This window comes from Falco punctatus (assembly GCF_963210335.1).
Source record: "Falco punctatus genome assembly, chromosome: 14".
Classification (NCBI taxonomy): Eukaryota; Metazoa; Chordata; class Aves; order Falconiformes; family Falconidae; genus Falco; species Falco punctatus.
The window spans coordinates 7,669,170-7,691,842 of record NC_137594.1 but is presented as its reverse complement, the minus strand read 5'-3'; the positions used below and the strand labels follow the sequence as shown (position 1 = coordinate 7,691,842).

At 37.5% G+C, this 22,673-nt stretch overlaps 2 protein-coding genes across 10 annotated transcripts in view; one reads left to right on the top strand and one right to left on the bottom strand.

Annotated features, from left to right (window-relative positions):
• The window catches only part of ADAMTS18 (ADAM metallopeptidase with thrombospondin type 1 motif 18), a 485,565-nt gene that overhangs the window by 421,208 nt on the left and 41,684 nt on the right, over positions 1-22,673 (bottom strand). The gene's annotated exons all lie outside the window — the stretch shown is intronic.
• Positions 835-22,673, top strand: part of WWOX (WW domain containing oxidoreductase) — a 550,369-nt gene continuing 528,530 nt past the window's right edge. For all 9 annotated transcript variants that reach the window (XR_013931868.1, XM_080410742.1, XM_080410741.1 and 6 more), the window contains exons 1-4: positions 835-1,031; positions 3,626-3,690; positions 4,947-5,004; positions 6,176-6,354. Coding sequence is in view for 8 of the 9 variants with exons in the window: in XM_080410742.1 (XP_080266868.1) it covers positions 925-1,031; positions 3,626-3,690; positions 4,947-5,004; positions 6,176-6,354 (409 nt within the window). In the remaining variant the exon portion in view is untranslated. The remainder of the gene's footprint in view (positions 1,032-3,625; positions 3,691-4,946; positions 5,005-6,175; positions 6,355-22,673) is intronic.

The window sequence follows — 22,673 nt, the reverse complement described above, 5'->3', positions numbered from 1 at the left end:
TCTGTCCAACAGTCCGCTTGGCTTTATTTGGCTTGTAACACCTGCCAAAGGACCTGACAACGGGAAGACGCTGCTACAAATGCTGACAGTTGGGTCTGGTTATATAAATAGGTAGGAATATGTCAGCGTACGGGTACGGGACCAAAAGCACTGAGGTGGGCCTGGGATGTGTGCTATGCCAGCTGAGTAATGCTAACAGACAGGGTCTTTTGCGTGTCACACCTGCAAAGTGGGCTGCCTGGACTCCAGCCGCCAGGACCTGTAGGTTGCTGTCGATTCACTGACCTGGGATGCTTCAGTCTTTGCAGCTGACGGTACTTATGTCGCCGGGTGGCACAGACTTGGCAAAGGGGCCTGTGAAGCCGGGTGGGGGAAGCGGCCCGCAGCCTCCTGCAGTGGGTGCTCCCGGCAGCGAGGTACTCCCTTCCAGGCAGGCCTCCCTCATCGAGGAAAGCGACACAGAGGAGTTCTGACTAGCACGGTCACAATGGAGAGTCTCATCCCAGAGATCAGGAAGTGGCAACTAATGGTAAAAAGCTTAAAGAACAGTTCATTTTTCATTGCTTTCTGCCACCTTGCTGTGTATTCGTACCTGTCTCTGAAAACAGAGGGCTGGAAACACCTAGGGCTCCCAAAATCTGAGGTTCTTGTGCCATCCATGACGATGTCAACTCAATCCAGGGCCCCTTAGGGGTTTGTTAAAACTCAGTAACACCGCTACGACCCAACAGGGCTGAGGGCGCAGCCGCTGCTCAGCCGCGGCCCGAGGGCAGCGCCCCCGGCCCCCCCCTTGCGCCCCGCGGCAGCGAACTACGCTTCCCATGGTGCCCCGGGGCGGGCGCGCCGCGCCATTGGTCAGCCCGGCCGGAAGGGGCGGTGTGGCGCGCGCCCGCTGGCTGGCGGCGGCGCGGGGCGCCCGTCCCAATGGCGGCGCTGAAGTACGCGGGGCTGGAGGACACGGACAGCGAGGAGGAGCTGCCGCCGGGCTGGGAGGAGCGCACCACCAAGGACGGCTGGGTTTACTACGCGAAGTAAGGGAGGGGGGCGAGTCCGCCCGCAGCCCTTCGCCCACCCGCCCCTTCGCCCTGGGGCGGCATCCGTGGGGCCGCTGGTGCTGCCCCTCAGCGCGGGGGCGGGGGGCAGAACCCGCCATTTCCCGCCCTTTCTCACAGGGGCCAGCTGCCGCCGTGAGGCGGCGGGGGCCGCAGCCGGGACCCGTTCCCCTGAGACTCGGTTTCCGCTTTCCTGACTCCTGGGAGCGCCGAGTGCGGGCTATCCTCGCCCCCCCCCCCCGCGGCGGCCTCCCGGTGCTGAGCCCCACCGGTGCCGGTGGGCGGCGGGAGCGGGACCGGGGCGGGGCGGGCTGCGCGGTGCTGAGCGCCGCCGGGCAGCAGCAGCCCCCTGCCCGCGTGGGAGCGATGCTGGAGCGGCTCCGGGAGCGAGTGGCACACAGCTGTTGCTTTTGCAGTACACATCGGGGGTCTGTGGGTGATCCCCATAGGATGGGCAGTTGAGCCTCACACAATATCGGAGTTTTCTTAGTTTTCCTCCTTGTAGGAGTAGAGGGGAAACGGGTACAATAGAAGTTAAAAGCTATAAATACTTTCCAGCAGCTCATCGGTATACCACAGCTTCAACAAGCGATGAAAATTTGCATTTGGCACCATCTGGCTTCTGCCATTCTGAAAACGATTGCATCCTTGCTGGTTGCAAAAGGGGATGTACTGTAGGGCTAACTAACTTTTGCGGATATATATTTGTATCTTTTCTCTTCTGGTGGTTTCTGTAGCCATGCTGAACTGGGAATTCTGTTTCAGGGTGTTTAAAGCTGCAAGATTTAATCCCTTCCACAAAAAGGGGGGAAAGTATAGTGCATTCTCGCCAGTGGCAATTTGGCATCTTCCTCCCAAGTTCTGTTCTCCAAGCACTGGACAGAATGCTTTAGTTTAGCTGTGCTTGGTTTGTAAACACTGCAGGTTCTTTCTAGATGTTTTTCTTAAGTCAAGCGTTGGTATGTTTCCTTTGACTTCAAAAGCTCACTCAGAAAGGGATTGCCTAGTGAAAGTAGCAAATTGACAAAACAAGATATTACAGAGTACTGTCTACACAAACATTTCAACAGCTGTGGTTTGTAACTGTTGTGAAACTTAACTGATTCAATTTAATGAATGACATGACAGTAGTAGGTCTTTACTGGCTGAAAGTCTTGCTCTCTGTGTCTAAAAAAATTTGATGTGAAGAGGTGTTACACTGCTGCTACCTTTAATATAAGCTTTATATCTACGGTACCTCTGCATATTCTGGAAACTTGCTTTTAAACCTCATCAACAATATGAACTTTAAACTTAGATGGAATAGGGTTGCTTTGGTTTAAGACTTTTAAAGGCCTTTGTGATGAGTTAGGTATGCACACAGTTAGTTGCCAGAGCTCAGCGTGTGTGTGTTTGTTTGTCAAGCTGTGGTAGTTTGGTTATATATCTTACGTCAGAGAGGAGTAACTGGGGATCTGGTGTCTTTAGTGTATGAGTGTCCTGAAGTTCAAGTGCTACTACAGGTCACAAAGATGTACTTACTGAGTCTTGGACCACCAGCTGTGATTCTTGTAATACGGTATGCTGTCGCTGTGGGCTAACTGCATGATTGTAAGAAGGAAAAGTTACTTGCTGTGTGTAAGTTGTTGTTGGTACTAGATCTGTAGTTTAGTGATTATTTGTGTATGTTATTCAAGAATGCTGTTAATCTTTATTTCCTACTTGGGCAGCTGTCGATTTGGGCACTTTCAAGTAATCCCTGCCTGACTCAATATAAAAACTTGGTTATTATTTAAAAATATTTAGTGGAAGATAAGATTTTAATATCCAACCTGATTTTGGCACTTTGGGTACATTAAGACATTTATGTGCACATCACTTTGCTTATTAGTCTGTAGCGCAGAAAACCTTGTCAGTGTATTAATTCTGTTACAGTGATTTAAATGAATAAAATCTCTGAATTAGAAGAAGAAATGTGGCACCATTTTCACCCACATTAAATAAATAGCCTGATAGTCTAGGCCTTTGGATAAACTTACCTGTCCAAAGCTGCAATTGCTCATGTAGAAATCCAAACTTATTTACCTTATAGCTTGCAAATCAATGTTACTAGACAGAAGTTTTAGAAAGATGCTTTTGCCATTTGAAAATTTCCTAATATTATTTCTACTAGTTTCTGATAAATTTTCTTGCTTCTTTCTTCCTTTTTCCTGCCAAGGATCACCATCTTTTTGAGACATTTTCTGAGTCTGTTGTTGTTATTCTTTAATGGCTTTTAGGTCTTCTTTCTTCTCATCTAAAGCAAGAAAACTTAGATTGGAAGTCAGATATTTATTTGAAATTTTGTAGACTCCTACGCTTTCTGGCTAGCTACTTTTCCTTCAGAACTGTGGCACTATGGAAGCCTGATAACTTCTAACAGCAGTTTTGACCTTTGTTAAACAAGGGACTGATGTGTTTCTTTCTCTGTGGAAGGCAAGCCATTTTCTGAACCGTGTTTTTAAAAAAATAAACTGCATGAAAACAAAAATTTTAGATTACAATACAAATTATTAAGCAATTTCTTAAAGTCTTAAACTTTTCTTTTCCTACAGCCACCTGGAAGAAAAAACACAGTGGGAACATCCTAAATCTGGGAAGAGGAAACGTGTTGCAGGAGGTTTGTTTTAAGTTTTTGTAATGAACTGAAATTGTTATAAACGTCAGTTAGAGTCTGTGCAGGAACTAGATTTCATTTTGACGCTGATCACCTAGGGAAACTGAGCTTGCAAAATACAGCTGGTTTCAGTGGGGTTTTACCTATGTGATTGTGTCTCTGTAGGGTGATCATCTTGCAGTTTTATGGCTTTCCCATGTTGCTCTGTAAAGCCAAAGTACTAATTCCAGGGTGTAGGGATTGTTTTACTGTGGCTTGTAAAACATATAGTCAAAGGCTGGAATTCTCTGATTGGGTACTGATATCCTGGTGTCCATCAGATAATGTTTATAGCTGGATTATATTCTTCAAAGAATATATTTCATCAGAGAATATCCCTGGCACAGGAGGTAGTCCCATTAGTTTTCATTTTACTTGTTTTTCCTAACCCAGTTGAATTTTTGTGCCAGAACACAAGACAGCCAGTGTTGCAGAACACTTCAAAGGTATATGACTTCTTAAGGACCTTGGATCAATGCCTTAAATTGGATCTTCCCAGAAGATTCTCTGTGGTGTACCTAGGGTTACTATACTGTTGGCAAGCCATATTTCTTTTGGCATTGGTAATGAGACTATACTGGAATGTTTTCAGTGGATTTTGTGCTGATTGAGTTATAAATTAATACTTTTTGGCCAGGATTAGAAACATGGGGAATGCTATCTGTCAAGTACTTCTGTAGGGTCTTTTATATAACGTCTTGTTTTGTAAAGATTTATCATTTCTGTTCTTTTATTTGTCCTTCCAACTTAATAGAATCATTTAGGTTTGAGTTAACATATCCCATATTCACATGCACATTCTGATCTGCCAACTTTTGATATGTTAAATGTTAACTCCTACATTTAATTCAGTGTTCTTACTGTTTATCAGGGATATATACAAAACTGTGCAGTATAGACATATATGTAATAGTAGGCATGGTTGCATTTTGCTGGCTTGTGCTATAAGATGAAATAATCTTTATAAAGAATTATTAGATTATCTTTATACTTAATATGCAGTCATTACAGTTGTACCAGATCTCCTATGTTATTTTACTTTTATTAGAGTGCAGTTTTGTGTGATTAAGGAAGCAGTTCTTTCAAGTTCCGATGTTCAAGTGCAGTTTATCTACAGAAATAATGCAGAATTTTGCCACATGTGTCTGAGAAATCACTTAAACTTAAGTATGAGTGTACTCAAATGCCTGAAAAAAGACAATGTTTTATATATTTCCTAGGTCTGCCGTATGGATGGGAGCAGGAGACTGATGAAAATGGACAAGTCTATTTTGTAGAGTAAGTATGTCAAAACGTGGAGGAGTAGGACAATTGTGTTTCATTTTGGGCAGTCTCTGAGTTATACTGTGACAATATCAGCTGGAAAGACAAAGAAATAAGTACAACTTCAGAATCCGTATGCAGATATTACAGTCGTAGTGTCTAGCCACCCATTTGTTGTTTTCTGAATTCTTCTATGTGTACAGAAATATAAGCTTGGGTGGCAAATTGATGTGACTTATGTATCCACATCTAAAGATGTGAGCTGACCCTCAGGCAAAGTTTATGTAGGCTCATTTTGTTTGTATACCTTTGTGGATAAACTCTGTACATGTAACTTTAAAAACATATCCAGAATTTCGTGGCTGATTATGAATGTTGCAGTAGTGCTTTAAACATACAAGATGATAACGAAACTGCTGCAGCCCTGACTCACTTGCAGTGTAAAGCACAGAAAGAATATAGCACAGGGACTTGAGCTAGCAAAAATTTTTAGAAAGGTGAGGGAGGAGGAAGTTCACAGAAGCAGAAAGAGATTTCTGGGAACATTTCCTTTTTCAGTGGCAGGGTCAAAGTGGGGTACTCACCTTAAACTGACTTGGCAGAATGACGAATATTCTCAGGCCAAAATAGTATGTGTAACCTCTCAGTCCTGAATACTGAATGTTGTTGCTTAGTGTCACTTTCTGATAATTGTCTGAAGAAAAAGAAAAGTTGGTTTTAGAAAGGTGAGCTTGACCCAAATTGTGCCATTTGCTGAGCTGATGCGGAGCTATTTGTTTTCAGTTGTTTCAGAAAAAAGTACTGAGCTATATTTCTTATTGGTATATTGTTTCAAGGGAGTAGCGTAGGCCTCTTTTATAGAGCTCCTAAGAGAACATGATCTTCCCTAATATAATAAGGTTTTTCCTTTGGCAAAGTTCTGCTTTCTGTGTCAGGGGTTCACATGAAGTTCAGAATGGTGCTGTGAAGTATGTGAATACAATTATTAATGGATGCTGTCACAGTTGGAAGAATGTTTGATAAAAAAGTAACTGGGATCATTTTAATAAAACTGAGGAAAAAAAATGATTTTTGGGAATTTAAATAATCCACTGGAATTGTACACAGCAGTAATTGAAATAAATTTAAAATCTAAACCCAGAGTACAGAAGGTTCCAGGCAGTTGAATTTTTATGTTCTTTTACAGCCACATAAACAAAAGGACTACCTACCTTGACCCAAGACTGGCCTTTACAGTTGAAGATAATCCAGTAAAACCTACTACTAGACAAAAATATGATGGAAACAGTACTGCAATGGAAATACTCCAGGGTCGTGACTTGAGTGGGAAAGTGGTTGTAATCACAGGAGCAAATTCGGGTATAGGTAGGTTAACATTACACATAAGGTGAAATAGGCAATCTATCATACTGTCTATTAAACAATCTATCAAAGGCTACTTTGTTGTTTAAATATCTGTCTACTTTTGGTATTCAAACTTGGTTTGCATTATTTCCATATAAACCCTCTAGTTAGACTATTTAGGTTTGTATACTACTTTACTAAAAAGTGTGGTAAGTTGGGAGCTTAGATGAGAGCTGCAGGAAAGACATTAAGTTCTGAAACTATTGATTTTTGTCGAGAAAAATATTAATGGAGGCATTTTACATTATGTGAATATATAAAGGATGGCTGTGAAAAGGGTGGGAAGTTTCTTTTTATGGTCTTGGTGGCTAGGACAGGGAATAAAGTTTTTATCGCTGCAGGGGAGTTCAGATAAAGTATTCAGAAGAAGTTTCTAATGGCAGCAAGTGAACTCAGGTAAAGATTTTCTAAGGAAGCTGTGGAATTTTTATGTCTGAAGATATTTTCAAGTTAGCTTGGTGATAAACTTTTGTCAGAATGTCATGTTTGATGCTTCTTTAGGGCAAAAAAAATGTTTATGACCTTTTGATATCCCTGCTAGTTGTATTTTCTAACAGGTTTGTAAATCCTTTTAAACACTCAGCTTGTTTAGGTGTCTGTTACATAGTATTACTTCTGTAGGGTGTGAGTATGAGAGATTCTAATTAGCTGCTTTTGTTTCATTTTATAATGAAGCTTTGGTGCTTAGGGGCTTTGCCTGTCTTCTCAGAAGACAGGATTTCTTTGCCAACTTAATTTGCTAGGCTGTTTGAAGTTCCACTTGGCAACCTGCACAGCCTATGTCTTTTTCTGTGGCTTAAATGTGTGGAGGAGCCACAAATATTAAGATGCTGGCGTGGTTTGGTGTTGATTTAAACTTTTTTGGTAAGTGAGAGGGTCTACCTAAATCCTAGATAATGGCTAGTCTTTTGGTCCTTTCTGTGGTTTGCGTTTTTCTCTATGGTGGGATTAGATCAATATTGAGAGTCCTTATGCAAATTATTTAGTGTTTTTTTTTTAATGCAGGATCTTGACTCAAACACATTTATAAGGGCACTGGAAAACCTCAGAGTCATTCTGGAAAACGGGTTAATAGCAGGACTTATCACTCTGAATTCTGTTGGTTTTTACCCCTTAAATAATTAAGGGAGTGTTATCCCACAGGAGTCAGATGAAGAATTTAGAGCTTTGTGGCTTGCAATTTAGGCATTAACAGCACTTGTCCTGCTGTCGTCGCGTGATACGCTTCTACAGATTAGTATTGCAGTTAGGGCAGCAAGTGTTGTACTTACCTGTCTCTGAGGAATTTGTAGTTTCAAGTGAGGTTTGTATTCCAGATTCTTGGTGCAGCATGTCTTCACATTGCATCCAGCAGTAGAGTTTGCTTTGTATGCAACCGCGCAGTTTCAGAACACTTAAGAATTACCGGGACTCAAATGATTTGATTCTTATTTTTTTAACGATGATGGCGGGGGTTGGAACATGATCATCATTAAGGTCCCTTCCAGCCCAAACCATTCTATGATTCTATGATTTTCTTTTGGCAGGAGAAGAGCTACCATTCAGAGTTGCTGAATGAGCTGAAAGTGTTTCTTATATGACAAAAGATTAATCCAAGGTATAGGATGCTTTTGTCAAGATTTTTTTACCCCCTGTTTCTCCCTTGCTTTACACTCACTTGTGATGAATCCAGAGTACATCTTTGCACCAGGTGGTCTTTGCTTGTGATGTACGTGGGCAGATTATATGTACACACATATACTTCCTTGATTTCTGTTAGTAGGTGAGGGAAGGATATCACTCCTGGTCAGAAGCATAACAAGAAGAGTGGAAGCATTAGTGAAATGAGCCTTGGGTTTGTGCTGCTATACGAGGTTAGGATATAAGAAATCCAGAAGTATGAAAATGATGTAGCAAGTAGGTGATTAAGGTGGTGTTATGGCCTATATAACTCAAAACTCTTGCATACCGTGTTGCGTTTAGTATAGCTATAGTCCTGGATTCTGTGTCTGATACTGCTTACCAGTTGCAGTGGAGCATGGATTAAGGAGAAAGCAGTTACAGGGTTTACGCTGCTTATGTAATCCATGTTCTTTTCTCCTAGCTCTAAGGGCTTCTGAGAGGACATAATCTGAGCTGATTTTGTGTTGGTTATGACTTTTGATTGACCTGTTGGATGGAGAAAAATGAGGTTCAAATTCCTCACTGTTAAGGGAACGCTCCACATTTGGGGTTGGCTAATAATGTTCTTGTCTAATTAATTTGGACATAATTGGCAGAACTTGAAGTTTTTGAAACTGTTTGAGTTTTTAAAATGTATCAGTCTTAGCTTAACTCGTAACCACACTTTGTGACTCTTGGCAAACTCCTTTGAATGTGTCAGTGTCATGTAATGGATTGCAATGTAGAGATTCCTTGGAGCTTTAATATGTCTACACAATTCTTTGGGTCTCTGTGTGGAAATACTAATTAGCTAGCTCAAGTGGAATCTTACCAGTTTTGGAGCTTATTTCCCAGTTATTTTAGGATTTCCGTGCTGTGCTCCACTTTGTGTTGTAGATACTCCTTTTAAACTCTGTATGTGTTTTGGGGCTAGTATTTCTCTCACTGAGTATTTTGAGGAGTAAACTATTGCTGTGTTTTCAGAAGACTGACATGCTTTCTTTAAGATGTAAGTCTAAATATTTCCAGGGAAATACTGCTGTCCATTAAGTGACTGAAAAAGAATGTATTAATTGTTGAGCATTTGTACTTAATATAAGGAGAAAAAAAATAATCACTCAACCCTTTCATTGTCAAAATTAGTTTCAGTGGTATATTTACAACTAACATTATGGTATCTCTACATTTGTTGAGAAATTCTTGATTTCAGGGTGGGTAGAACAAAGATCAAGGTGTAAGCTAGTAGAGTGCAGGCTATCAAAATGCAGAAAAATGCTTTTTCAATTACTGCATCACTGGATGCTCAAGATAAACTTTAGAAAATGCTGAGAATCCCTTGAAAGATGGATGAACATGGAAATGTTGGGTTTTTTTTAATTATTCATCCATATACACTGCTTTAAGAGAACAAAAGTTTAAAAACAGATCAACAAAGATGGAATGTGAAGTTCGTTCTCTTTATTTGTGAATCTAATACAAAGAATTCAACGTAGCTTGCCAGGAACATTTATTTTTCTTAGAGTTGAAAAATCTCTTCAACTTCTGAAAAATAGAGTGAGTTAATTACTAAGGGAATACTTTGGATGACTTCAGCAGTGGTAGAGTTTTAGTGCTATTGCACGTACTGGCTTCTCAAGTGTTACTTCAATGCCATTAACTTCTCTGAATATGTCTGTAAAAAAACCCTGTTTGCCCTGTGGTGGTTTGTTTTATTACTGATTAGGAATATGGACTGTAAGAATTTCTGAGATTCCATACCCATTTTCTTAACCTAGTCTTTAAAATTGCTGTCAAAAGTTTTGGGGAAAAAAGTACTAAAAAAAAAAATAAATTTATAAAACACTTCCTTAGTTTTCATTAGCAACTTGCCAGAGGTTAAATAATTACTCTGTTCTTACAATATAAAGATATCATGGAAGATCGAGTTATTAGTAAAATTTTTTGTTTGTTTGTTTTGGAAGCTTTTTCTTCTGCCAGTGCAGTCCAATTCTTAAGATTTTTTTTTTTCTGATATATTTTTTTAAGGTTAATCAGAATTTTAGTCTATCACATTAGAAGTTGAGGTAACTTTTGGTCACAGTGAAGTTGGTACAGTAAAAAGAAGTAAGACTGAGTTACTGAACAGTTTAGCTGTCTTGTGTCAGTCCTCCTGGTTTTAATTACTGTTATATGTACATTTAATTATGAGTAGTGTAAATTGTCAGTTTGTTCTTTTAAAGTAAGACTTATTCCACTGTGAGGAATTGAAGATAGTGTGCAGTTTGTGTGCATTGTTTTTCTGTTTTAAAGGTCTTAGTATCAGTTAAGTTACAGAGAAAATACTTCCCTAGCATGCTTCTTGTATGAATAAAAGTCATACTTTCTAATTTTTCCACTAGAGGGCTGTGTTGCTCTTTGAAAATACTAAACAAAAGAGACCTGGTGCTTTTTCCTGTTTTGAGTAAATGCTCCTGTAATTTTGTTGTTTGTGTTCTTAATTATGAGGGCTAGAATTTGAAATTGTAAAAAGCATGTCATCTGTTCATCTAGGTTTAATTTTGTGAGGAGATGTGGTATTTGCAACTGCATGTGTAAGCAATCTCCTGAAATTAAACAAATTTTTTAAAAATAGTAATAATTGGATTTAGTATTGAAGAGACAGTTGTGTAGCTGATGAGATTTTCTATGATTTGTATAAATCTTGCTAGCTGGTTTTAGGATTCTTATAGCTGTATGACCTTGAAACTGCAATGTGTTCTGTTTTCCGTATCAGGTGCAGTTGTATCTAACCTATTGTGACTGCTAGAGTATGCATGAGTAGTGAAATGTAAGTAGTATTGCAGTATATTATGGAAGGGCAAAATATGTATGTTCTGTGCAGTCAGGCAGATTCCACAAAGTAGACTTTTTCTCAATGCATTTCCAAGATTTCATCACAGAACTGTATTGATAACAACCAAACCACTGCACAAACAGCAATTCTAATTTTTCTGCTATATGAAGGTCAGAAGAAATCTGTTAATTGCTTTTGTGAGGGGTGCCCAGAACAAGCAGCTTAATTTTTTTTTTTTCCAAATACTGAAGAAAATCCAGAAGCTTTGGCTATAATGTGGCTTGCTATATTGCTTTTCTTGATTATGTTTTACCAGAGTAAAGAATATAACTTTATAATTGTGGGAATGTTTTATATTAACCAACAATTATTTTGAAGAAATAATGTTTGGTTAAATGGAATTAGCTTTTTTTTTCTTTTTTTCCTGGCACTTTTACTGCTTTGCTATGAAGAGGTCTTGGGAGAAAAGTTGGGTATGAGGTACTATTAATCAGTACTTAAAAGATGAGTCACTGCTCCAGTGAGCTTTCAGTCTGCATATACTTCTGGTGTGAGAAGTTACTGTATTTCTTTTATTTCTTGTATAGAACCTCAGTATTAGCAGCTTTTGTCATACTGATGCAGAAGGTTGGGAAATGTGCTTATAATTTATCACAGTTAAACATCTGCTTTACGATTTAAAAAGTTGTTCTGAGTAACTGGCCCTTTAATTTATAAATGATAAACCAAAACATTCCTGCTTTATTCCTCTCTCTCTTAGCTTTTATTCTTCTGATGTCTATTGGTGTATTATGTTTTAGGTGTGGAAAGACAGTAATAAAAAATGGCTATTGCAAAACTTGTGCAAGTTAGGTTATAGCATATCGCTTAAGTTTTTAAACTCTGAGTCTGATTAAGTTACAACTAAAAATAATCAGTAAATTTAGCAGAAGATGACATGCTTTATTAAAATGATTTTACAAACCAAGGAAATGCAGAGCAACCTACTTTAATTTTTTTCTTCTAACTACTAAAATACAGTTAGAAGCTATATTCTTTCTTTCTTTCTTTTTGAGTTGATTTATGCTACACCTATGGCTGATTTTTACCCCCTTAAACACATGTAGCCAGTAACTGAGGATCAGGCATATGAAATCAGGGGAAGAGCCTTAAAGTTAAACTCTGTTTTGAGCTCAAAACAATTAGAATAGAGCTTATGCAGCTTTTGACATGCATTGCGTATTTAATGAGCTGTATTCCCAGTATCAAATGTCACAGTTAATTGCAGCGAGGGTTTATATATATACACAATCATAACTGAACATTGTGAAACTGTAGAAGGTAACATTTTGACAGTGGGTAACTTGGTAATTTACTTAGTATTAATCATCATGGTAACATGTAGATGATTAGATTTTGTTCACACATGGTGGTGCTTTTGTGATAAATACAAATTACATAGCCGTGCAGTTTATCATGTGCATTTCACTGTATCACCTGCACCTCATTCAGAAATCTCTCTCATATGGGACATTATTTGAACACTTTCCATCTGTGAGCAATGTAGAATGGCTACCCTTCTTTAAATTATTTTATTCCCGAAATAATTCCCAGTTTTCTGTCTCCCTTACTGGAAAAAATACAAGTTTCAGTGGTCTGGGATGTGGGATTTGCTGTGTTAATTCTGGGACCAGTAACATCTAAGATCTTAGACAGTCAGGGTGGAAACAGAACTTTAAACTATTGGAAAACTAGGAATCTCTCTTTTCAGTAAGCATATAGTGCTTATATTAATTCAGAAGGTCCCAAGATATTTTTCTTGTGTAATCGTTTTATTGTATTAAAAAAGTTATTTTTGGTAACTTTTGGTTTTTTTCTGTTTATCAAAGGAGTATAAAAAAATAAGTAAACCTGTACATAAACAATACAATACACATGGCCAGACTGTGCTTTGGCTACTTGCTTTTGTCCTTCATCCTGGCAGAAGCTAATGAAAGTTTGTTTTAGTGGGTAAGTGACATATTGCATAGCCTCAGAATTTCTGAATTCCTGATTTCTGAGCTGTTGTTTTTGTATGTTGTGTGGTAGTGCTTGAGCACTTCTTGTATCAGTATTGTTCTGAATCTTCCCTGTAGTTAAAAAGCAGAACCTATGTTCAGAGCCTTGGTAGAGGCAGGTGTAGTTCAGCTTTGCTGCATTTCTTATGCCAGTTGAGTAACAGCCATTACTCAATTAGCTGTTTAAGCTACTACCTGTAAGAGGAGCAAAATTAGACTTTTAAAGCTTATCTCAATTTCTTGTGAGACCATCTCTAATAGAGAAGTCTCCAATAGATGCTGGCTAGCTTTCATCGCTATACCCTAAATCTTTTGGCAATGGAGAGATAAGAAAAGTATGATGAAAAAGAACACCTTTACTTCTTAAGGAATCAAAAATGGACTGCTTTGTACCTGCAGAGAAGAGAATTTTGTGAATATGGGGAACAATTCTAGCTGAAGAAGTTACTGACATTATTTGTGGGCAACGTAGCATTTTTACTGAGGCTAGCTTTATCGGCCTTCACAAAGAAGGTAACATTTGCTGAATCCTAATTAGACCAGTGAATGGTCTCATTTAAGTCAAACTCAGATCATATGGGAGGAATAAAAGAGACCCTTACAAATACCATTGAGGACCCTCATTTTAATAGTATTAGTCTGACTGTCTTAAATATGTTCATTGTCTTTCGCTGTATTGCGTGGAGTTTGGTGGTCTAAGCCTGCAGATGTTTGTCTGAATATTCTGCTAGATTGCAAATTTCCCTTGAAAAAAGTGCACATTTTTCTTTGAAAGCATGAAGTTTATATTCTAATTTCTCTTGTCTGTTTCCAGATGAAATAGCGTTTAAAGGTGATAAAACTGGCAGGACTTCTACAAAGGAACTGTTCAATATACTCCTCTGTTTCAGATGCACTTTATGATTTCTTGTATGATTTTGGAATTTTTCTTATGTTGTAACACCTGAATTTTGTCAGCGTTGAAAAAATCAGCCTGTTTTTGTTTGATAGTTTGTTTTTGGGAAGAAAAATCTTTTAAGAGAAAATTAATGTGTCTGGTTTTGGTCTGTATTGTTATTTTTCTCAATGCAATTCATATGTTTTCTTGAAGATTTCTAAGTGTAAACTTTTTTCTGTGTTTTATTATGATGAGTAAACAGCAGGGTGTTTGCTTTCCAGGAATTGTCTATTACTCGCATCCCTTTTTCTTAGAAGAGCAGAAAAAAGGGATGTGGCGTGGGTGAGCAAGCTTGTGGCAATGCTTCTTGATTGGTCTTTTCCTACTATCTAGATCTTTTCCTCAATTTAGTGGTAAGAGTGTGTTGTCTGAATCAAAATTAGTGTTCATAAATGCATGAATTCCTATGGATTAATAAGGTGAAACTTCTGCTTGTTTTTATTAGGAATTTCTGTATGTGACTATATTGTAGCTCAATGGTGCAGAGAACGGAAATACTGGTGTTTTGCGAAGGAGATGCATCTTATGTTCTTGCTAAACCAGCATAACTTGTGGTAAAGACTGTTGCAGCCTTTGCACTGTTGTATGTTTTCATGCTGGAAGTGTTTCACATGTGGAGAACTGAAGTGAGTATTATTTATGGAGATTTGGGTTCAAAGCTTATTGTGAGGCAGACAGAGAGATCAGCAATATATAACCTTGGATTATTTTTCTTGGCCAAGTCCTCGCTGTCCCTGAGATTGGTTTAATGGGATAGTTTTGTATTTATTGAGCTTTTAAAATCATGAAGGAGTTGTTCCATTTTTTTTTTTTTTTTGTGTGTGTGTGTGATTTCTAGGCTTCATGTATCACAGATTTCGCTACTATAAGCAGCACAGTATATTATCAAAAAAGCCCAGCTGGCCTGGGTGCAGCCAGTGTGTATATGCTTTGCCCTGGAAGAATAAAATAACCTCTCATGAGAAAAATAAGTTACTCAATAAAAACATCGGTTTGCAGATGTAACTTTTACAGCAGGGTCTTCTGCCAGCACAGTTGTGCTGTTTAGGGACTGTTTTCTTGCCAACTTTTGCCAGCAAAATAGTGGCAATGAAGATTTGGTTTTGAGCCCTTTTAAACTGTGGTTGGGTGAGGAGGGAGAGACGGGGGGAAAATAATAATCCTTCAGCCTAATACAGTTTGGTATATGCAGCTACATATTTCAGTTTCGTGTTGTTACTCTTGCTTGACAGACATTCATTCTCTTGAGGAAAAAATGCTTGCTTAATGAAGAATTCATGGGAAAGTAATGCCGAAAAATTAAAGGCTGAATTTTTAAAGTCCTGTAATCCATGTGCTGTGGACCAAACTTGGCATGCATTATCTTAAACCTACATGAGTAGCCCTACCATAAAAAAATGGGTGTCTGTATAGTAGCTTTGTTGTTTGCTTTGTACTTCAACAGTTAAACACACCTTAAAAAACAATCTTAACACTTCACTCAGTTTTTTCCAGGTAATTTTGTTGTGGAAGTCCAAAGCTTTGTAGCAGGCATGAATTTTGTTGTACCAGCGTCTTTGGGGAGTGGGAGTACAGTGCTTTTCCAGGAGAGCCTGGATCGTGCAGGAAGTGTATTTTTGGCCAGAGTGCATTAGCTGGGTAATTGGTGTAGAAAAGCACAATTTATAGAGGGGAAACGTGCCTGTGGGGTAGAACTTGTAGCTCGTTCTGTTGTGGGATGTTAGTAGCTGTCACTCAGGGATTAGTACTGATATATTTTGAACAATTAAAAAACTACTAAAAGCTATTATTTTCAGACTTTGAATAATGTTAATAGGAGAGGGTTCTCCTTAATTTACAGTGCTGTATTATGAAAATTTATGGTAGGTCATAGTGATTGAATTTTCCATGAGTGCCATTACTCAGTTTTAACTCTGGCTTAATATTGTGGAATACCAACATTGCTCTGCTTTACGTAAAGCTCCAACTGTCTTGTTACATACTGTAAATATTACAAAGTCCTCTTGGATTTCTGTAATTTATTTTTCTTATTGAGTAAGCTGAAAATGGTGTCAGATGTTCATACTGCTTTTTCATGTCCGTTTTGATGAATCTATTTATTACTTCTGTAATGAGTAGTACACATGGTTGGTTAACCAAGTTATTGAACTTCATCAACCTTGGCTGAAATTCACAATGCACGTGAAACTTGTTGTAACATGTAAGAAATTACATCTGGGCTAAAAGGTTCAATAATGATTACTGCTTGTAATGGAATCTTTTTACAAAGGATGGGATTCAGCTGTATGCCTGTGTTGTACTTTCTAGTACTTCTTTTACAGGGGAATAACGTATTTGTACAGCAGCAGCTTTCATATGTGGTACTTTTTGTCTGTTATCTAAGAGTTAAAAAGACTTTTCAATGAGCTGCAACATAACTTGATTGCTTTTCTGTCTTTAGAAATATTTAATTTCACAAAGGTTTTTCTCATTATTTTATGCCTATTTCATAGTTCAGAGATGAAAAGACCCTTTACATGATTCAGTCTATTTTGCTGGAAAGCAGAACTTGCTCTCTGTACCATGTTCTGTCTTCATGTTTTGAAAGCTAATTGTACTGCAAGAGTTTGAATGGTTTCAGCTGTACTTTTGTATTTTTTTGGAGTGCTTCTTACATGGTGAGAACAGAAGAGGTTGATAAATGCATATTGTTTTCTAATGACAGCATCTTCCGAGACATCTAGACTTTTCTAGATGCTGTCAACTCTAGCTACAGCTAAAGATGTATGTTAACAGACATGGTATTTTTGGCTTATCAGCAGAAAATTTCTTAGTGATTATACCTATGCTAAGCAGTAGGGTCACAAGAAGAAAGGATTTCAGTGTCTGGTGTCCCTTTTAAACTCATCATGCTTGATTCTGTCAGATATTTATAAGGTTTTGAAACTCAAGTCTGAAAGAGTAAATCCTTACCAAGAAGGAAGTGAAAGGAGGCAGGTAAGAATTTGGGAAGATAAGATCAAAATCCTCACCTGATTAACAGGAGTCTTGCTACTGACTTCGGAATTAGTGAGGCCAGAATTTTGCCTGAATTATAGAATAGGAATAGTACTGTGAGAAAGAAATAGATTTTTTTCATTTGTCCTAAAGTCTACAATACGCAAACCTTTCTAAAAGATGTGTGACTTAGGAAAATAAATACATGAAATGTCACATTCTTTTAATAATTCTCAAGGGAAGACCATTAAGAGCAGAAGTAGTTTTATCTCTTGTGATTTTTTTAAAATTATGATATTTGTGGTTTCTAGCCCTGTTATTGACCACACACTAAGTCTTAAGCCTTCCTGTTTTTATTTTTCTTCTGTGAGAAAGATTTATTTTTTTGTTATTGTTTCTTTACCTTTTTCCATTTTTTTCTGTAGGCTTTTCTTTTTAATATGTGAGACCTTTGTAGCCTTCTGTTCAGCTATATAATCTCATTTTTTCCATTCCTGTAACATCTCTTGGGTTTTGATTTCTTGCTGTAGTTTTACATGGTGGCTTTTAGTACTTCTTCAGAAAGCTCGGTACAAACCGGCTGTGTTCAAATCTGAATAGTTCTGTAGTAATACACTTTGTTTCCTCTACTTCATTTAAGTATAGTTACCTTGGTCACTGTTTCCAAGTTCGTGTTCTTAGAGTCTCCTTTATACTAAAAAATTAGTGAAGTTAGGTTTTCTGGTTGTTGTCATACTTTCTTGATAGTAATAATATCTTTGTGAGCAAGGAACTGTCACAGTTCATTTCTGGATATATTGATTTAAATCTTTTGTATGCACTGTGACTTGAGATTCAGAAAAATGTGTTGCTTAGAATTTTTTTTTATTTTTTCCAGGTTATGTTAACTTTGTAGGAGATACATTTCTTGCCTCCTTGTTTATTTTTTATCTCCAAGCAGCTTTATCAGAACATTCTCTGATTTTGTCTCCTTTATTTTTGGTATCTTAACTCAAGTTCATAAAACTTGTGTAATTTTCCTTTTGTGATGATTAGTCAAAAAGCTGCCTTTTTGAAAAAAAATCACTGTTTTAAAACTTTGAGGAGGATCTGTCATTCTCTTCTAACGCAAATCAAATTAAAGAAAACATTATATTGTGTATTCAGAGCTCCATGAACTGTGAGAGGTTCTGGATTTGTTCCTCTTCTGCCATTGGCAAGCATGAGCAGCATTTCTTGCTGCTATATATTTCTGTGTTACAGACATTAACTCTGCTACCTAAGATTTTGCAAAATATGTCACGAGTCTTATTTTGCTCATGGGGCAATATATGGCTGCAGTAACAGACCTAAGTTTACAGATTATTCTGTGATTATACAGATTTTTCTGTCACAGGATAAAAAGTATGCTGCTCTGAAAGCTATTTTAATTCTTTAGCAAGAGTAATTAAGATATATTAAGAGCAGATAATACGGCAACTAGAAATAATAAAGTTTTTCCTAAAAGCACTGTATTTGTTTGGGTCTGTGTCCAGCTGTGAGCAGCTGCTGAGGGTATAACTCTTATTCTTTGTTGAAGGATTTTTAACTCTGAAGGTAAATTTGGACTACCCTGTGTCTTGCTAGGATAGGCTATGAAGAGTGCATAAAAAAGTGCATGACCTACTTGGCAGCACACTTTTGGCATCCTGAGTGAATGAAGATTGGGATCTGTGAGAAGATATCTTACTCTATCTGTTTCTGAATCTAATCTGTGATCAAAGGAATAGAGAACTAGACTTCCTGATTCTGTTTTCCTATCTGGTACTTTAAACGCTTCTCTCTTGCAAAACAAAAAGTTATGTTTCTAGAATGTAAGGCAGAGATATGCTTCGTGATGGTATATGATGTAATTCGATGAATAAATGTCACTTACTAGACATACACACACGAAGATTTTGTCGTTTAGCTGGGGAACTTGGCGTGGACAAGGCAGACTGAATAGGAGGTCAGGAGTTGTACAGCCTGACTTCTGTGTGATCTTGAGTGAACTATTGAGTGCTAGGTTCTGACAACCAGTAGAAGGTTTTTTTTACCTAATTCATGGTACTGTTGCAAATTGTGACTGAAGGTCTTAGAGTACAATGTCATCACAAACCCAGTAGGTTTTAGAAAATGTTTTGTATGCTTGTTCATCTGGCAGCTTTTCTTATTTTACAGATCTAAAGTTTTGTAGCCATATGTGTTTTTGGATTTAACATCCTCTTTCCTGAACTGGCAAGGCCTACCTTGTTGGAAGGTGAAAAAAATTAGTATAGAACGGGCAGCTGTAGGTGGTCATTTGCTTTAGAAGGTTGTTGTCATTGAGCTCTTGTGTGGGTTGCTGGTGTTCCAGCTGTTAGAAGGTAGACCTTTAAATGTAATCTAAAAAATATATATATGTATATTAGTTTACTTGTGGGAAGATGTGTGTTATGTTTTTGTGCCCTTCTTGAAAGTGTGGCAGAAAGGTCTTTTTTTGTTGTTGTTGTTGCCCATGGCCTTATGTTATAATTTAATGACTTCTAATTCTTGCTTGTTTTCCATTCTTCTTGCTTTTGTGTGTAGACACTTTTTGTTAATACTGTTCTTATTCTTCATCTTTTGTTTCAGAACTCCATCTCCTGCCTTACTTTGTATGTCGGAACCACATGATGGATCATTTGAGTTACATAACAGCTTCCCATGTCCCTCTTTCCTTCGTAGTTTAAAGTACACCCAAAAGGTTTGCCAGTTTTGAACCTTGGGAGGTTGGTACCCATCCTGAATACAATCAAATAAAAAAAAATCTAGAATTTAAGGAGGTAATCCAGGACTGTATCAATTCCCAAACCTCCATGTCTTGGTATCTTGCTCTTTGCTAGCTAGCTCTTATCTGCTGGTTTTATTTGCTTGCACTAGAAAGAACAATGAACTGCATCTTCCCTGTATTGAGTTCTTTTCACAGGATCCCAAAATGACTCTTGTGTTAAAAACTTCCTCTGCTGCCTAACTAAACAAATTGTCTTATCTCATGTTGCCCAAAGACACAGATGGGTAGCGACTGCCAGAAATCAAGTCAAGTTGTTCTAATTTTCGGTCTGCTCATCTATTCCTTTGTGAGCTCTTTAGAACAGGACCTAGTTGTGTATGTTTGATTCTCTAAGACATCTTTTTTTGTAATCCAAATTGTGAGCTGTTTAGGACAGAATCTTGTTTTATTATTTATCTGTAAAATGTCTAATATACATTTTAAAATATTTCACTGTTTGTGTAACTGGTGTAAATAAATATCAAGTTTGTTTTAAGAAAAAAATTGGTCCAATTTATGTTGTAGTACTTCCTTGGTATCTTTACATAACACTGAGCATTTCTCATGGAATAATTTACTGATTAAAGCTTGGAGGATCTAGCACTTTAGCTGACAGCACAGTATGTCTTTTAATTATTCTACCTTGGATGAAGTATTCCTTTTTATTAAATTTATTTCTTTTATTAACACTGTACTGTTGTACTTGCCAAAAGGAGTTTCAAAACATGCAACTGATTTTTTTTTTTTGTTATGTTTAATTAGGGCTCAGCTCAGCAGTACAGAAACCTATGATACTGTTGGCTTACAGAAGAACAGAAGTGTACTTGAAAGGAAACTAGACAACTGGCTTTTTTTTCTCCATTTTTGCTTTGGTTGGGAAGCTGGTTTGTTGCCTAAAGCTACTGCTGATGCAAAGAGAAGCTTTAGAGAATGAGTTTGCCAACCCTGTTTCTCTGAACTTGCAACACTTTAAAAATATCTGATTAAAAAAAAAAAAAAAAAGCCCAAGGGAGACAGTCAAAGATAAATTTTGAATTCTCTGGGTTTCTTTCTGATCACTTGAGTAAGCTTGTCTAAGAAGGTGTGTTAAAAATATCAATGGTGTGTGTGTGGGGGAAGCCCCAGAGTTTTGGGGATCAGTTGAGAAAAAAATGCCCCTTAAAACAGCTTTCAAAACCCAGTTGAGACTGAGTATCTGATCAGATTTTTTTATAAATCCAGTTATGTTTGATCTTAACGCTGGTACTTTTCCAGAACACAAACCCTTCAGAATGTGAAGATTAGGTAGAAACTAGAGTCTTTTTATGGTTATCCTTTCTACTGATGTTAGGTAAATTCTTTTTTTTTTTTTTTTGGGGGGGTGTGTGTGTGTGTGACTATTGTAAGTTTTGTTGCTGCTGCTTCACTTTAGCTTGCCTCAGCTTTGCTATTAAATAGAGACAAAGCCACAGTAGCATGCACGCAAATGTTATTTATTTCCTTAATAATCTATTCAAGTAATGTTTATTATAAATAGACTGGCTTTATTTAAATAAAAAAAAAGTTTGCTTATCCCATAGTGACTAAACATTCAGGAATGATTACTTACTAGGAAATAGTGTGCCCTAAACGTCATGTTGCATTTGACTACTCGGATCTGATCTAGATTTCATTGAGATGCTGGTTTGATGTTGACTCTATGTTGTGGGCAGATTTACTGGTTTTTCGCAACTCTTAATTTTCAGTTAAATGTTTATTTTAGAGGAGTTTATTTTGCAATAAAAATAGTGTATTAACACAACTGCAGTCTTACAAAATATTTTTTTATCACTTATGAATATAAACATATGTAATTCCAAATAGAGTAATTTAGGTTTTTTACTAAAATTAGGAATATGAGTCATACTAAAATGAGTTCTGCTCATTTTGAGACAAAGTTACTCACTCAGCCTTCTTTTAAGATGTATGTAACTCTTTTTGTTTGACTTGACTTGGTGGTAATACATGTAGATGCACTCTTAGGTGGAAGGCTTATTTTTGTTCAGAAAATGTGAAATTGTGTGCCGAGTTGCTGTGTATTCAGGTTCCTGCCTTCCCCAGTGATATGTTGTATGTTATAAAGGAAAAAATTATACAAACAGAAAAATAAATTTTCACATAAATTTGCCTTAAACATTGATTTATAAAGCCAAATGCTAATTCTGATTTTTTTTTTTAACTACAATAATTGATTTGTGTTAGGGAACTGGTTGACTTGCTTGCAAGAAGCAACACTGTCATTTTTAAAGGCAATCAAAACAAACCATGGATTTACTCTATGCTTGAAGAAACACTGAGAATAAAAAATTCAGACAGAGTAATCTTCAGTGGCAGATGTGATACCAAGATACAACTAGTTGTGTTAATCTATGCAAATGTTTTTAGTATTGGTAAAATGCTACTCTAAAATGCCACACTTTTTTTTTTTTTTTTTTTTTTTTTAATTCACAGAAATATGCTTGGGATCTGGTAGGAGCATGACCCTATCATTTAATAGATGAAGAAAGGCTAGATGAAACATGAAGGCTGAGACTTGGTGGGGTTTTTTTTCCATTCTGAAAGAAGTGTGTTTTATTTATACAGAGCTTTGCCATTAGTTGAAAAGGAAGATGCTTGTCTCAATCCTTTTTGACTGGGATTTTTGTTTGCTGATGTACATCTAATGCAAGGAGTAGGTATGAAAGAAAACTGGGATTTCACAGAAAATTCATTTTTTTTTTTCCTCTGATTCTCCCTCTCTTCCCTTCACCCTAATCCCTGGCCACTGTTCATCTAGTCAGGCCCCTAACAGAACCTGTTTGTATTTACATGACCTAGCAACTGAAAAAAAAACCATCAAAACACATCTTGATTGGGATGATATGTACAGTTTAGTATTAAATACCGGGTTTGGTTCTGTCTACCCCTATGTTTTAATTAAGCTTCTTAAGGAATATCTAACTTAATTCAAAACCACAGCTTCTCAGGGTAGCCATCTCTATGTATTAGGGGTAGGCATTTAATAGCTGGTGGGAATTGCCTTTACATAACTAAACCAAGGTCTTATCATGGGACATGCACCATCCTTGGAAG